Source organism: Mauremys reevesii, linkage group 3 (genome assembly GCF_016161935.1).
Source record: "Mauremys reevesii isolate NIE-2019 linkage group 3, ASM1616193v1, whole genome shotgun sequence".
NCBI classification, from domain to species: Eukaryota; Metazoa; Chordata; order Testudines; family Geoemydidae; genus Mauremys; species Mauremys reevesii.
The window spans coordinates 46,660,950-46,678,428 of record NC_052625.1 but is presented as its reverse complement, the minus strand read 5'-3'; the positions used below and the strand labels follow the sequence as shown (position 1 = coordinate 46,678,428).

At 41.8% G+C, this 17,479-nt stretch overlaps 1 protein-coding gene and 1 long non-coding RNA gene across 2 annotated transcripts; one reads left to right on the top strand and one right to left on the bottom strand.

The window, feature by feature from the left end:
* Nucleotides 1-1,775: 1,775 nt before the first annotated feature.
* Nucleotides 1,776-8,839, bottom strand: SLC30A10 (solute carrier family 30 member 10). Its single transcript, XM_039528445.1, has 4 exons — nucleotides 8,053-8,839; nucleotides 7,238-7,321; nucleotides 4,045-4,284; nucleotides 1,776-3,192 (listed from the first exon to the last, which is right to left on the bottom strand). Exons 1-4 carry the CDS (start codon nucleotides 8,582-8,584, stop codon nucleotides 2,720-2,722), a joined length of 1,329 nt encoding a protein of 442 aa, XP_039384379.1. The 5' UTR covers nucleotides 8,585-8,839; the 3' UTR covers nucleotides 1,776-2,719.
* On the top strand, nucleotides 8,815-16,732 carry LOC120400068. The gene is made up of 3 exons (XR_005595507.1): nucleotides 8,815-8,988; nucleotides 15,316-15,445; nucleotides 16,631-16,732. It is a non-coding gene; the product is annotated as an uncharacterized LOC120400068 (long non-coding RNA).
* Nucleotides 16,733-17,479: the final 747 nt, after the last annotated feature.

The window sequence follows — 17,479 nt, the reverse complement described above, 5'->3', positions numbered from 1 at the left end:
AGTTTTGTAATGGACTTAAGAAAAGTATTTTGAGGAAGAAAGTGTTGTGTAGCACAATCCTAAATAAAGGGAGAGACTTGATCCTCCCAGGTTTCCTGTCCTGTTACTATCCTGAAAGTGCTCATCATCCCTACAGAGAGAAGGCAAGGCCTTCATAATTCAATGCTTTTAAGTAATGTAAACAGATTTAGTACAATGAAGCAAAGTCTGAAGCTATTTGATTTCTGTACCTGAAGATTTCTATAGTCCCTGCTATTTGCTTATCTATTCATAGGTCACAGATAAAGTATATTAATATTAACAGGTAAGCATACAAGAGAATTACTTCACTATACATTCAGGTTACAATACTTTAAAGAACCTGAGAAGTAGGTAACCACCACTTTATCAAACATTGGAGGGGGGGAAAGAGAGAGAAGATGGTCTATATAAGCAAACATCAAGGCATTACATACATATTAGTTTTTTTTAATTCCAGAGTAATAAACAATACTGACAACCAATCTTTCAAACTTAATACAAAACATGGTAACCTGATTTAAGATGTATGTACCCAAATATGAAGGTGAGATTTTTTTAATAAAGTTTCATCATACTAATACTTATGATTTTAGGGGAAAGATTATGCCATTTCTTCTTTTTTTCTCAAAAGGAAATATAAATAAGTTAGATACAAAGGAAACTACATTTAAATAACACCATAATTATATACCAACCCAACAGAAGCAAGGGCGGTCTTAAGCTCATACCATATTCTTTTAAAAGGCAGAGCAGTATAAAAAGATGTTGGTTTCCTGACTTGTCACTTTGGGCAACACCCTTACAGCATGACTCTGCAGTCCTTACACCCAAATCTCCAATTGATGTCAATGGGATGACTGGGTCAAAAAGACTGCAATATCGACTTGCAATTTAATCTATATAATAAAAATAGATCTATTTACCCAAGAGATAAAACCTGCTTAAAGAGGATAAATATAGATCTTAAAGGGGTAGTACTTGCTATGTTGATTTCAATGGTTCCTTCGGAAAATGGAAGTTCTCAAGCAATGAGAAACCGGGCTGTATGCTTTATTAAGTCTTGCCTTTAAGATTATTTTAAGAGGATGTAATTGGCTGTACAAAACATGGCTGTGTTACTTTCAAACCAGCCTAACCTACGGGTCCTGGAAATTTACCAGCCCAGGCACAGAATCTCTTTGCCCATCCTCACAAGGTGATGCTGAATTATGGGCCACCAGATAAACAGGGAGCGTACCCTGGGTGAGTAAGATATTGAAAGGCTGTTTTTGACAATGAACACATTCTGAAGGTTCTGATTGTGAGCACTGGTAGAGCTGAGCTGCCTAACAAGGCGAGGTCAAGGGGTTCTCAGCCAGGCTATGTAGGTTCTAGTGTTCCCTCTTGGAAAAGTGGACTCAGCCCAGGCCTAAGCCCAACCCTGGTACTAGGGTGAGGTGTCTTGTTTTTCCTCAAAGCACCTGAGAATGGATTCTAAAAACATAACTAGGAGGCTACCTTTCCTAGTGGTAGTGGAATTTGTGCACATAATATAATGTTTTGAAATATAGCTCTGTGGAGGAGGGTGGGAAGCTTAAAACCTTTAAAATGAACCCAAAGAAGCTACCGTGATAAAATCAAGGCAATAAACTGGCATAGTTTTTAAAAAGTTCCCTTTAAGCATAAAAATTATATATCAAATTTTAAGGAACTTTCTTAATAAACAAAAGATGAACTGTGTCTTACTAAAAAGAATGGAATTGCAGAATCAAAGCTATTCATGAATAGGTAACACTAGCTTATTTATTCATTATGAATGACAACTAAGATACGGTATGTTAAAGAAATCACAGTAATTCCCACCTAACTTGACACATTGGACCCAGTTGTAGTTGTTATAATTACTTTGGTCAGCAAAACAAATTGAATTTTACAATCAAAATGGTGAACAAACACAGAATTAATTGGATGAGTGTCTACATTTCCATTTACTAGAGTAGATACAATCCTCATACAAAATTAATTATCAAATATTCCTGTGCTTTAATGTCGGCAAGTGCATTCTTTACACTAATCAGAAATAAATATATTACTATATAATATAATATACTATTATTAGAGAAGAAATCCGCTTCTGCTCCATCCCCTCAAAACAAGAGGCAGTCCAGAAAATAATAAGTCAAACATTCCTGTGTGTGTTTTCCAGCTATCATTCACAAGCTCACAGTTCAGAAGCACAAGAGTTATGGGTACAACTGAACATTCCTGACTATGTAAACTGAGTTTAAGGATTAGAGAAAAACATATCTACTAAATTCCTTAATGATGATACAATAGTTCAATCCAGTAGAATCATCAATGCACTACAGGGCTTTCATTAAGCAGCCATTTCAGTAAAAAGACCAGTGCTATTGGCCATAAACTGTGAGCATCAATCTACACTGCAATACACCTGCTACACTCTAAAAATAAAAATTCCCATCTAGTTAGCTCAAGAAATTAGTGTTAAATTGCATTATAACTATTTTAAGTGAATGCAAAAAATTAAGATGATGATAATCCTTATTTCAGATAACAGGTTTTTACATACGTTTTGGTTTATAGCTACAACAGAGATGGCTTTTCCAACGCGCACTTCAGCTCCAACCAATGGCCTCTGACTTTTTTGGCCATTAGGCTTTGTTCTATACAGAGACTATGAAGTGTAAAATTAACTGTTTTAAAAGTGTGTACTGTGTAGATATGATCTGTCATCTGATTTTTTACAATTGTCTGTATTTTTAATTACAGCCCCTGCCAATGTATGCTCAATAGGAATTTCAACAGCATTTTTATTTAAACTATTGTTTTTACGCAGTGTTGGGGAAAGGCCATTTTTCTCAAGATAACCATTATCATGAGTAAGTGCAACTTCCTGCTGAGGGCAACATAACTGAGACGCACAAGCTTTTGAGATACAGGGTGAGCTGCATATTAGCTCAGAGGTCTTGTGGTCAATGTACTCCGGTTGGATGGTTACAGAATGGATCCCTGCTTCGTGGAAAACCTCCCGCATTTTATAAGAGGCATCTTGGTAATCAGAAGTGGTTTGGCACTTGACATGAAGGGTAGCAATATTCTTTCCACCTGCCAGTTCCCAGACATGCACCTCATGAAGGCTGCTAACCCCTGGCACATCAGTTAGTCTTTCCGCTAGAAAACATAAGAGAAAATAATTTAAGAGGGTTGCTCGGGGGGCCAATTGCAAGTTTCTGGTTATTATGAGGAACAGTGTTTAAAAGCCCCAGCCATGAAGAAAGACACCTATCATTGCTCATCTACCTAAGATATAAGTATGGGACTTTTTAAAAGTAATTGTATGTAACATAACACCTACACCCCCTGCAAACTTCACTTTCTCCTAGTCATCTAGGGTCTGAACTAAATTGTTTAACTTGGGGATCAATCCTTTGGCCATGCCTTTAACACTTATTGGCTTCAAACAAAGCTGAGGGTACTCAGCCCCTCATGTTAGGCACTCAGCACTTTGTAGGATCAATGCTAGACTGTAATCTCCTTGGGGCGGGGACCATATCTTCCCTGTTCTGCTCAGCTCAGAGCCTGATGGAATTCAAAAAAAAAACAACAAAGTAATCTCTTAAGTAAGTGTGCATTTATAAAGTTACAAAATTAACCAAAAATGTTACTGTTGTTTTAACATTTCTAAAGTGCTTTGAGATCCTTGGACAGAAGGCACTAGGAAGTACTATTATAATTCAGTGTTATTCCACTAATAATGTTTTGTGTGGGTTGTTTGATAACAGCTCAAGGTCTGGTATTTTTATGTATTGTTGGAGTACCACATTCTCAAAATGCATGCTTTAACTAATCCACAGAGATTTGAATCATGTTGCTAGGACACAAACATGTGACTCCATTTCTCACAGTTCTTGAGAATTTCGAGCTGCTATGAGTATATAATCCAAACATGTCATTCCAGAAATAACACTAGCACTAAAGTATGTCGCTATAGTTAATAAAAACTCAGTAACAAATTTGACTTACTCAGTCCTTGCATATTAACACCTTTGGGAACCATCTGCAGTAAAATGGTTGCGGTCTCTTTGATAAGTGGGAAGGCAGAGGACAAAATGATGACCACCATAATTAATGTCAGGCTTGGATCAATGTAACATTGCCAGTTACACGGAGTATTGGCATCCAGGGGAAGTGCATAGAATATTGCAGCAGCAACTACCACAACCACAGATCCAAGTGCATCTCCCATCACATGTAAAAGAACACCTGAAATAAATGACATAATACCGTTTTGCATTAGCCTTAATGGGGTGGGGGGGAATCCAGATGAACTATTACAGACTTTTTAATTTATTTTGTTCAGCATGAAACTACAGCATTTAGGAAATCAGTACCATGATCAGATATAAAGCTTGCAACAGTTGAGAATAAAAGTGGGGTGGGTAGGATGAGCCTGAACAACTATATGGTTACATAAGTTTGGTGGGTTATAAAACTAAATTAAACACGACAGATCCATAGAAGTTAGCACTGAATAGCATGCCAACATACAATGTTTTTAATCAAACTGTTGGAGCTTACTAAGAGCTGGGCACACCTATAATGGGCAGTGATCAATTCATATATCATGATTACGGATGATCAAATAACCGAGCTGCTAAAAGAGGCACATAGTCCACTTCTCTCCTAAGTAGATCAATTATTCTCCTTTGATAGCAGTTTTATGACTTTGCTGAGTTCTGAAATAACAGCAGAAATATAGCTAAACACTCACTTTGGAGGGAGGGGTAAATGTCTAAGTACACGATACAGAGATGGGCCTGAACCAAAAGCACAAATCCAAACACTGGACAATTGGATCCTGATCTGAGCTTCATAACTCAACTAGCATTATATAGGCCAAATTAACACACACACACACACACACACTTCATTTGCCCTCAGACTTTGAGAATAACTCAGTTTGGGTCCAAATTTTTCAGCTTGGTTTCATCTCTTGTGTAAGTATTTGTACTATTGCAAGTTCAGAAAACACTGTATACAGCTCTTCTGACTTCCACGGGCACAGAAGGAAAAAAGAAATGAGAAAAGTGTATGCATTTTAAGAGATGCCTGTAATACCTCTCTAGGCCAGCCCTGTGCATTACATTGAGTAAGATAATGTGCTTTCTACACATTCACAATAATCTTAGAATCTTCTGTTTCCTTCTTTCAAGTTTATGTATCTTTCCCTGGATGTGCTTTCTAACAACCTCCCCCATCCAAACTTGCATTTTAATGTAACTCATGTTAGATTGTAATGTTCTACTTTTATAAGACTAACTTGCCATTACTTTTTATTTTTGGGTGGCAAGAGGATAAGCAGAGTTGCTGCCTCTGAAAACTTCCATTTACAACCACTCTTAAAAACTTCACTCCTACATAATCTCTCTCAACTAAGATGGCTGCATATAGCTCCCTCTTAAACCTATCAATGCTCAGCTGTGAGTTTTCACTTTGTGAGATGCTAAACTCCCTAAGGCTGAGAACACTGTCTTTGCTACTGCTCCTTGCCAGTTTGGGACCCAAATGCTGATCCTCCACATGGGAAGGGAAGGCAGTATATCACTAGCCTGCCTTGAATCACTCATTAAGAATTAAGTACTAACTTTCAGCTGAAATAAGTTTCTTCCTAGTAAGGTTAAGAAAACTCTCCCTTTTGGTTTTCCAGAGCAATCTGCTGCCTAGAGGTCACAAGGATCCTGAGTGCAGTTTCAGCTGATGTAATGGTGGAAGCCTCACTGCTTTCCATTTAAAATTTAATTGGACTTGAGTACTGCAGAGTTTACTTCTGCACTGACAAGAGGGATGGACAAGATGCAACATCACAGTTAGCATCCTAGAATTATAGGGGATGTCTACGCTAGACAAATCTTAAAATGTCCCATCATTGCTAATATTGATTCAGCTCCACTGGTATTAGCAATATTGGTAGCCCTAATGAGAATGTGCTGCTCAGTGCAGCTCATGTTTTCAGCACCAAGTAAATTAGATCTACTCTGAGCGGAGTTAGAAGATACAGTGCTTAAAATGCACACCTTAGTGTGCCAAATACACTAGCATGTAGTATTTTGAGGATATCACATCCACCATGAAGGTCTGCTGAAGCAGACCTCTAGAAGTTCAAGTAAGTGCCACTGTTTTAGCATATGGTGTGGTTTTGCAGAATACTTTTTTACATTAGTATAATAAAGAAAACTTTGCAAATCTTTACCATATACTAAAAATAGACACCTCACCTGACCACCCCCTTATATGGGATTCACCTGCATAATGGATGTGGGAACATCACTCTGGTGCAAGAGATGGTGATCTGTGACCAAGAAAAAACTGAACAAAATATTTGCTTAACATTTTGAATAGTGTTTTGCTGAAATAAAATGCTAAGTATTATTGGTGGGGCTTTTTTGTTTTTAAATAAAAAGTATTTAAAATCAGTTATGCTCTGGACGCATTTGAGGCATTCAGGACATATCCACATATCTAGTTAGTTTTGTTTGTTTATTTTAAGGGCATGCAAGTTACCTTCAAGAATAGTTTAATTAGCATATTTCATTCTGCAGATATTCAGAGCTCTGTGGAATCCTTTCTAGTGTTGGGCAGAAAGAAGTATTTTAAGAAACAAATGTGAGGACTGGGCTGCTTGGAGGAGAGGTGGTCCGTAAGAGGGTCTCTGTCAGGAAACAGTCCACAGAAAACAGGGCTGCAGAACCACTATGCTGTTCTTCAGCACTCCTTACCCAACTGACTATGGGGCATCATTGATACCAGTCTTTAAGGAAACTGTGCTCCAGCAATTCAGCTAAAAATACTGAAATACTATGGTAATGATGCTCAAGAAACAGACCGAAAAGAAGAGCATGAGGATTTCAATCAGTTAAAATTAGTGGAAGAGACTGAAGATAAAGCTGTTTAAAAGGGTGCACTCAAAAATAAAAATGTGAACACACACAAAGGGCCAGATCCTCAAATGCTCCATTGATTCATTGAAGTAATCATTGCCACTTCAAACCCTTTGTGGACCTGGCCTAAAAATGTAAAAAAAAATGGAATTGGTCAAAAATTGTGAAAATTATCATTTTTATTTTCATTGGAATTCTGAAAACAAATCAAAATTGAAATTTGGAAAATTTTGACCAGCTCTAGTTGAAAAGTCTTTAAAAAAAACAAAACACTGTACCTCTGATGTTCAAAGCTTCAGATTTTTTCTCTTTTTTCTGTACTGTCTGCTCTTCAGGCCTTTTCTGAGTGTTCAGGGAATCACCTGCATTCAAAGAAGAAACCCTGTGTTGTGTATAAATTCTACAAACAGAAAAAAAAACACCAATCTTCTCAACACCAACTTATTTTAAAGAGAAACAAACATCAATTCAAGAAAAAGTCAGTCTCTGGCCAACATCTCTTTAATCAACTACCCTTCTCCCCCTACCTATTTCAAACAATACAGTATAGGATACATACAAGCGTGAAATATGTAGTATGTTTGCATGGAGTTTGTTCACTCTGCGGTTACCATTAAAGCAAACTTTGGAGGAGATTCCACCACAAACAATAGACAAGAGGATGTTTCCTTTTATGTTAAGGTTGTCTCTCCCTCTGCCCCCCAAAGGAAGAGCCACAACCACTAACAAGGTCATTAGGGTATCACAATAGCAACAAAGCTATAGAAAAGGGGAACATGAAATAACAGAGGAGGAAGGAGGGGATGATTGATAGATTCCAAGGCCAGAAGGGACCTCTGTGACTAGTCTGACCTGGCTAGAAAAGGCCATACAACTCCCTGGAATAATTCCTAGAGCAAGGCTTTTAGAAAAGCATCCAGTCTTGATTTAAAGATGAAAAGGGGAGAGGATAGGGGGAAGTGGAGAGGAAGGGGGGCAGGAGAGAGACAGAAGGAGAAAGGAAAGGGCAGAATGGGAGAAAGGAAAGGGAAGAAAGAAGGCAGGAAGGGGGAGGGGAGGAGCGGGAACAAGTTAGGATGCAACTGAAAGGCACCTGCTTCAACAGCCTCCTGACACTCCACCACGGCCGCCTCCTCCCGCCCGGGGCCGGGCACCGCCTGGAGCTGCTCCGGGGCTGCGGCGGCGCGGGGCTGCAGGCGGCTGCAGCAGGAGCCCCAGTCCTGAAAGATGAGCAGCCCCACCAGGTTGACGGCCAGGCCCAGCGCCCCTACGATGAGCACCAGCTCGGGGCCATCGATGCGCTCGGGCCGGGCCAGGCGCAGCACCGCCTCCACCAGGATGGTGAAGCAGAGGGCGGTGAGGAAGACGGCGTTGCTCAGCGCCCCCACCGCCTCGGCGCGGCCGTAGCCGTAGGTGGCGCCGGGGCCCCGGCGGGCGCGGCGGGAGATGCGCCCGGTGGCGATGCCCACGCACAGCGAGATGAGGTCCGAGAGCATGTTGAACGAGTCCGACACCAGCGCGATGGAGTTGCCCAGGTAGCCGGAGACCAGCTCGGCCACGAAGAAGCCGGCGGTCAGCACCAGCATGAAGATCAGGCGGCAGGTCTTGCCCGAGTAGCGCCCCATCCCGGCAGCTGGCCCCGGACCGGGAGCGAACGCGGCCGCCGCGCCACTGAGCTGCCAGCGCCGAGCCCCGCCGGCTGCAAGCCCCTCCCTGCGCCCTGCCCCTGGACCTGGCCCTGGCCGGGCCTCCGCGCCTCGCTTATATGCAGCGCCGCCGCGCCGCCCGCCCCCGCCGCGCCAAAGGGTGGCACTTGCCCGGCGGGGGGGCCGGGGCGTTACCCGCTCCCCGCCCTCCTTGGCCGCGGGGCTGGGGGAGGCTCGCCCTCCTGGCGGCGCGGCGCTCACGGCCCCGGGGAAGGAAAGCGGCTTGGTGCTGCCTGGGAATCCTCTGGCCTGATAAAACCCTCGCCTGTTTCCAGCCCCCGGTCGGGGGGTGAGGGATGCAGCTCAAGTGCATGCGGACGCAGGTGCCTGCTCACGGGGCGGTGTTTGTAATGGAGGAGGGTGACAGGGTAGATGATGCAGTAGATGGCACCCTCGCCTTTGGTTCCGTGAGGCAGAGGCGGCTCTAGGCACCAGCAAAACAAGCTGGTGCCTAGGGCGGCAAAACCTAGGGGGCGTCCCCTGCGGCGGGGGGGGGGGAGGCTGGGCTGACACTCCACCACGGCGGCCTGCGGGAGGTCCACCGGAGCCCCGGGACAACTAGACCTGCCGCAGGCATGACTGCGGAGGGAGCGCTCGTCCCGCGGCTCGGCTGGACCTCCCGCAGGCATGACTGCGGCAGCTCAAGCGGAGCCGCCGGACCGCGAACCGTCCGCAGCCGCGGGAGGTCCAGCCGAGCCACGCGGGACCAGCGGTCCCTCTGCAGTCATGCCCGCGGGAGGTCCGCTGCTCCCGCGGCGCCTCCCGCGCATGACTGCTTCGGGGGGCCAAAAACGTAGAACCGCCCCTGCCGTGAGGGCTCACAGCGCCAGCGCGGTGCTGGGGGTGCGGCGTGCCTGTCCCAGCCCTGAAGAAGAGCTCGGTGTGGCTCAAACGCTTGTCTAGCTCATTCACCTTGGCCCTCCAGATCACAGCCCGCTCTAGTTTTTTTGCCACCTCAAACAAAACAAAAATTGGCTGCCCCCCAGCCCAGCCCTGGACTCTCTCCCCCGCACCCCCTGCCACCACAGCCCTTGGCTCCCCCCACCAGTGCAGACTTCACCCGCTCCCGCCTCGCCTCCAACCGGTCCGCTGGTGGCAGGGCCGGGGTAAGCAGCGGGGCTACCGGGCCACGCCTCAGCCCAGAGTCCCCTCCAGCCAGGGCTCCCGCCTCCAGGACCGACTGTGACCAAGGAGGGCAGAGCCGAGGGACCGGCCTGGCAAGGTGAATGAGCCGGTGCAGGGTAGCCCCAGAGGGAACGGAGCCCTGGAGAGCAGGATATGGACCCCCATTGGCAGTGTCCCACCCTCTATGGCCCCTCTGCTGCTGCTTCTGGCTGCCCTGCTGCAGTCCCTGGGCGGCTCAGGCCACTTCGCCCAGCCCCAGCTGCAGCGATGGGGGGCAGCCGCCCTGTGGCACCTGCAGGCGGCTCCATGTGCCCTGTGGGGTGGCGCAGCCCCCAGCCTGAGTGTCCCCCGCTAGGAGCCTGCCCGGCCCAGCCCCAAGGTGCGGCGCTGCTCCCCCACGGCACGAACCGCAGCAGGCCCAGGGTGGCCAGAATGCTGCCCTTGAAAATGTGCTGCCCCAAGAACGTGCTTGGTTTGCTGGTGCCAGAGCCGGCCCTGGCCCCAAGAAGGGCACATAAGGGGCCTTCTGAAGAGGCAGAGAGAGAGAGAGGCTTCAGCTACTGGAGATGGTACAGAACTACTGAGATGTCCCTTAGCCCCTGCCTCTACATGCCCAACTATGGTACCACACAGGAGAAATCCAGGACTGTTGGTGGAGGAGTTAGGAGAGCTCATCCAAAGAATAAGCAAATGAATACTGGCTGATTAAGCTGAACTATCATAGGTTTGCCCATCACTAAACTCCAGAGGCAGGATCTCACTGCTCAGCTCAATCCAGAAATAGGAGAGTGCTTGCTCTTCCCTCAGACACACCCACCCATTTTTTTGGTTTAAAATAAGATACGCAGGGAATGCCAGTCTATGACAGAAAAGTCTTGAATGCATAAAGCCCTTCCTCCTCACATCAGCAAAGGACTGAGTGCACTGAGAAAATACACCTTTGAGAAAGGTTATGTCGCTTATTCCCTCTGCTGGATGTTTAGGGTACTCATCTAATTAAGCAAAACAGAATTGGAAGGATTATGCTAGCCCAATTATGCTTGCTGCCAGAATCTTCTTAAAAGCCACATGATGGAATAGAAATAGGCTCTGTGAAGCAATTGTTATTAGATAGCCCCTTTACAGAAATAAATGTTATAGATCGTGACCTCTTGATTTCACCTACAAAGCTGTTTCTAAGGTGGGGGTGCAAGAGTAATTAAAATGACACAAGTAGCCTGAACAAGATGAAGTAAAATCTGGGCCAAATCTTTTAACAGGAGCACAAAAGCACACCGCGCATTTGAAAATGCGGCCCTCAAAGTGACAGGGGAATTTGTGCAGGCAGATTATAGCTATTTGAGGTAGAATCTGTCCAGGACACTGGGGTAAACATCCTTATTGGATTTTTAGTGCAAAATTGTCATCTATCTAAAAGATAGCACTTCCAGTAACACAGTGGTCCCTTGGTACCATACAGGGGCACCGAGTCCTCCTTGAAGCAAAGGATAGAGTGCCAGCTACTGATTCTACAAATCCTACTCTGCCAACATCCTCCAATAAAGAACAGCGTATCAAGAAAGTACATACACATGAATGAATCTAATCATAAACCTAGAGAGAGAGAGATAACTGCGTGTATTTATGTCACATCTAGAGTGTTCTGTGTCATGTAAATACAAAAACTAAATAAGTTCACTTCCATGCCAGTATTGTTCCTATTCTCTTTTTTTTTCGTGATATATCCTAAGAAGAATTGTGTGCAAGCAGGGAAAGGAGAGAATGTGTCTGTTAATACCACCCTTACCTGGTCACATAGTCCTCAAAATTTCAAAAAGAGATGCAGTAAATTAAGCCATTTTCAAACAACTCTCTACTAGGTTCTTAGAAGAAGTATTAATGACACTGGAATTCCAGGGGTCCAAAAAGGAACTTCCGTTTTTCCTTTGCAAAATGTTTGTTCTCTGGTCTCTAATAATAAACCAAAAATTCTGAGGTAGCTTCTAGAAGAACATCAAACTTGAATGTGATGAAATTAGAAATCTGAGACTAGATGACAGTTAAAAGAAAGAAAAAATATTTCTTTAGAATTATCTCTTGTAAGATAGCCTTTAAATTGAAAGAAACATTTTAGTGTTGAGACTACTTCTTACCACACACAATTCACCCTAAAATTTCACAATAATCCCACAGCACGTATCCCTGAGCCTAGCCTAAACAAAACCAGCAAAATGACTGAATCTCCCTATTAAAAAAGACCAAAATATACAGGCTACAGTGGGAAACAGTAGACTTGTTAGGTCTGTCAGTTTCCTAGAGCACTTAGGTTTGTTCCTAGAAGTCTTCCCATCCAATTTTTAAAGAACATCAACCCTATTGAGCTAGAGAGATCTGATGAAATCACAGTCAGTGGTATTATGGCTTAAAATATGTAATGGAGTCCAAATAACCTGTGTGAACAGAAAAACATACATGTAAGAAAAGAATATATGGCAATGTTTGTAACAAGATTTTAAAATTCTTCCACAAGCTAATGTGGAGCCGAAAGTGGCAAAAGGTTGGCAAACTCAAACCAATCAAATTCTGTTGTATTCAACACAGATTCTTCTACATAGTCCTCCTTAAAGCCTGAAAAGCAAGTAGCATTGGAATGACAAATAAGTCTCCTATTGAGCTCAAAAACAACAAGATTTCCCTAGAAATCACTAAAAAGTTTTCAATCAATACAAGAGATACGTTTGCATTAAAAAGTTCCTCATCTTTTCACATCAAGTTCATCTTTAAGAGCCATATGATTTAAAGCAAGTTCTGGGAGATCTAGGATGCTAGAAAGATGTTGAGTTCCAGGTGTATATCAGGTAGACCTAGGCGAAATATTTCCGCTCTAACTTTTTTTTGTTGGTGAAAAATGCAGCTTAAGTAAATTTGTGTTGGTCTGCTCTTTTTCATGTTGAAAAAATTCTGACAGAGTCTGTTTTGTTTTGACATGTTTGAAACAAAACATTTTAATTTTTTGACTGAAAACAGCTTTTTCTTTTGAAATTTCCTTCGATTCTGTCTTTAAAAATTAAAAACCTTTAGACCAATCAAAATTGAAACAAAACATTTCATTTGGGGTCAAACAAATCATTTTGTTTGACCTTAATTTTTGTGGGGGTATGCGTGTTGTTTTGTTTTTTGTTTTTATTTGCTGAAAATTCAAAACAATTTGGTTTAGGGTCAACCCAAAAGGAATTTTTTTTCAGAATCTCCAGCAAACCAAAAAATCAATTATTCTCACAGTTCTAATTTCAACTGGTTGAGTGAAAACTAGGCAGCCATTGAGAAGATAATCTCCCACTGATTCACAGGAATTTACAAATTAAACTTCCATGTTATTTGGGTATTTTTGTATATGTCCCTCACACACTCCTCATGTAATAAACCACCCTCCAACCATTAAAAATGTACAGATGCATATAAATTATTTGATATAAAATTGTATTGAAAGCACACTTTAAAAAGGAGTCTCACCATAAAGACTAGCACAACAGTGGGAGAGGATAACATCATTAAAAATAATTCACAATTCAATAATTTTAATCTACAATTGACAAATGTATGATAAAAGAAATCTTAAGTAATGGTATAAAATCAAATACGGGGCAAATTTTCTAAAAATTAATAAAAAAATGGTCAGGCAATAGAATACCTTTTATAAGAATTAAATTATCAGATGCCCCAAATAGAGAGTTAGATAAAAAACTAAAAAACAAGACAATGGATCTTTAGTAAAATAATACAATTCATAATACCAACTGCTGCCATCAGTCACTGGCACTCTGTCTGCAATCCACAAATTAATTGGGGCCTGACAATTGGCAGGACTGGGCCATAGCTGTTTAAAGTTACCACGAAGGCTCAATGGATTTTGTTTTAGGAACATGTACAATATTGTATCTGGAACTCGCTAATGCTAGGTAAAATATGCATTAATTCTCTTTGGAAAAAAAATGGACATATAAATCAGTTCTGAACTCACTTCAAAAATCTTATAAAAACACCACAGTAACTATTTTGAAGAAATAGCACTAAAAATATTTTCAAACACCTCAGCAGCCTGTGACTAACTCATCTTATATCTAATACAATTCAAGATGACTCACTACAAAACTCAGAAGAAATACGTATTCACTTTCTCAGCTCTGAACTTTTTTCGAATTCACCCACTCAGTGCCCACTGGCTCCTACTTGCCCTGTATGTCAATGTCAAACTTCTTGTTCTAACTTTCTAGACCTTAAACCTCTCTGAATTTCATGCTCCCAGCTTTGTCAGCGGCAGTAGCCTTCATGCTTCTTTTGTTTCTTTCTCCCTGTTCTGCCTCCATGCTTTTCCCCTTGCCAGCCTTCCCAATCGCTCCTCACCAAGCCACATACTCTCCTCAGCTAAATCACTCCTCAAAACCCACCTCTCCCTATTCCCTACAAAAAGTGACTTAATTTACCAAACAAACAAGAATTATTAATTTAATTGAACCTTCAGGATAAGCACATGCCTAAACTTATTGTGTGACAGTTCTGTAACCCTTGTCCCATTATGTTCTCTCTGTATTCTTTGTTAGCTTCACTCGTTGCATCCAAATTAGGCTCTAATTCTGCAATGGAGACTGTGTGGGCAAACCCTTCTGCTACCAGAGACTCCCACTGACTTCAGTTGGTTTCTGCCCATGTGAACATACAGTTCTGCCTGCACCAAACAATTGCAGAATCAGAACCTTCGCTTGTAAGTTCTTTTGGGTAGGAACCATGTTTTTTCAATTGCTTTGTAAAGTTCTTAGCACAGTGTATACATTTAATTAAACAATGGTGTAATAAGTTAACTGGCTAATGTTAGTTCTAGTTACTTATCCAATATCTGGACTAGTTAAACAAACCATTTCCATGAAAAGCAAGAGCCAACCAAAACCTTCACCCAAAACTTGAACCTAATCAAACTTTTTTAAGAGGTTCAGAAAAGTTCAGCTTTTTGGTTTTCTAACTTATTAGTCCTTGGTTTCAGTTAAAATACTGCTAGAAAGGCTGCTGTTGCAGGTCCTCCATCCTAGTCAGAAGCAAAAATTCTTAGATGTCTTATGAGCAAGACTATTCTCCTATTCAGTTCTGAATACCAAAAATACTTGGATAAGCATCCAAACTTTTGGGTATCTACCTTGTAAGGTTTGCCTAGCACTAATTTTAAACACTTTAAACGTAGGAACTCTGTCCCAAATTTAGCATCACTTTGTAATAGTGATGTACTTCCAACTACTCAACTGAAGAAGCTCACTTGTATATTACTGCCATCAAAGGCATAGGGCTGAGTGTGTTGATTTGAGTAGCATTGCTCAGAGAAGTTACAAAATAGCAAGAGATTCAAAGGTAATTACAGATGTGGCAATACAGAGAGAGCAATTTTCAATCAGTTTATAAGAAATGCTTATCCTGGAATAATTCCTTTATCCGGTGAGTGTGGGTATGAGAGTATTGTTCATAACTTTTTGTTTCTGGTTCTGTTCTCTATTCCGTAGTTCTACCTTTAATACTACTCAAAATAACACCTGTCAAATTGATGGAGAAAGAGCTACATCCTAGGGGACTGCTGAGGGTTTGCAGGCCTTGAAGGACTGGCAATGGGATACAAAGCTTTAAGCTCATCAGGTCAGTAGTAGCTTAAAATCATCATCATCAGACAGCAACTCAGTGGCTTTGGTGAAACACGTGTACAGTATCAGCCCACATTTTCACTGTTCAAGGACCCACTTCACAAAAACCATCAGTACTCTTGGTGCCCTTGGGGTATGTCTTCACTGCAGAGTTAGGCTGGGCTCCAGCATGGGCATTGCCCCTTCCATGCACACAGAAAAATTTGTAACCTAGGTAACATCAGATTAGGCCTGAATAAAGACTGAGTGTGTTTGGGTCATTACAAAACCTAAACCTAATTCTCCCCTACTGTTACTCACACTGTCTGAAATGGGCCACTCTCATTACCACTTCAAAAGTTATTTTTCCTCCCTTGGTATCCTGTTAATTGAATTGTCTCATTAGACTGACCTCACACTTGGTAAAACAACTCCCATCTTTTTATGTATTTATTCCTGCTCCTGTATTTTCCACTCCATGCATCTGATGAAGTGGGTTCTAGCCCACAAAAGCTTATGCCCAAATAAATGTGTTAGTCTCTAAGGTGCCACAAGGACTCCTCGTTGTTTTTGCTGATACAGACTAACACGGCTACCATGCTGAAATCTCTCAGCCTAGAAGTGCCCCCTTCAGAACTGGGCTGAGAAATGTTGGTGGGTCACCCTGAACTGACACATGGAAGGATTTGATTCATAGCCTTAAAGTGGGTTTTACTTTTAAAAGACGCTGAAGCCTTAAAGCCTTTCAGGACCTCCTCCCTTCCCACCAACTCACCCTACACCTAATATCCAACCTAAAAATGCCCTTAAATTTATCTAAATCACATAAATTATTTGCCCTTCTGACATCTGAGCAATCCTTTTCTGATCACTTCAGGTACTTAGGAAGTCATTTCTTTTTCAGGTTAAAGATGGTTAGTCATTTTTTAGTTTTTCACTGAAAATTATACTAAATCAGATTATCAGAACTTAATGTTGTCACTTAGCAGCACTTCTAGACTGAGGTTCAATAACAAACCCTGTGCATACATTGAGCTTCTGTGCAGCATTACTTGACCAGTAAAAGAATGACAATGAAAGAACTGAGATGAGTTTAAACAGCACCTCAGCCTTGAAATTCTCTAATCTACTGTATTTACAATATTAAAGTTTTTTATGATCATATCTTAAAGACTTTTTATTTCCTCACTGTTGACAGCAGATGCTGTGACGTAATTCTGAAAGTTTGCCTGTACCTTGAATATGAACCCTGTCACCCAAAATTAGATGATACAAACAGCTTTGGAATCAAAGGTCACAAGACAGTCCTTTTTAACTTTACTACTGTAAACTGCTCTATGCAGTGCTCTGAACGCTTTACTTTCTGTACTTGTAAATTTTAAGTTTTGCATAGGAACTTTTTTAAACAAAAAATAAAATCCTTTTTAATCAAAATGAAAATTTGTGGGGAAAAAATTCATTTTAATTTTGGTGCGGGTGTGTGTGTGTGTGTGAGAGAGAGAAAGGCACCCACCCTTTTTAAAATAAAAGTTTCCAAAAGAAAAAAAGTGTAGAAAAGTTTTTAAAAAAAAAGTAAAAGAGAGTGGGTTTTTCCCCCCATAAAAATTAAACTTTTTGAAATTTTGAATATTTTGAAGAACAAAAAAATTCACAGAATATTGAAAATGAAACAAAAACACCCTTTGTTTTAAACATTTTCATGAAGTATACTTACCTTTTTTTGACCAGCTTTACTTATGAGTGGTTGACAGGCTCTTCAAAATCCATCTTGTCTGCCTTAAAGATTCAGGGTCAGATCTGCAGTTGGTGTAAATCAGCATGGTTTCATTGCCATCACTGGAGCTTCACCAGTTTACCTCAACTGAGGATCTGGCCTTGTTTCTGGATAACTATTTACATGAAAAACTCATCTCAACTCATGGGCTTTGGAAGAATTTGCTGAGGATTGTTTGGCATATTATTTCAGATAAAGGAACTGATTAAAGTGCCTCTGAAAGACGTAAAATTCAGCAGTGATAACTGATAAGCACCAAACGTTGCTTTCAAGACT

Excerpts from the sequence above, each read along its gene's own strand:
- SLC30A10 (XM_039528445.1), bottom strand. The coding sequence starts at position 8,584 with ATGGGGCGCTACTCGGGCAAGACCTGCCGCCTGATCTTCATGCTGGTG. Across the intron at positions 7,322-8,052 it reads TCAGGAGGCTGTTGAAGCAG|GTGATTCCCTGAACACTCAG; the intron begins GTGCCTTTCAGT and ends CTTTGAATGCAG. Across the intron at positions 3,193-4,044 it reads TGTTAATATGCAAGGACTGA|CGGAAAGACTAACTGATGTG; the intron begins GTAAGTCAAATT and ends TATGTTTTCTAG.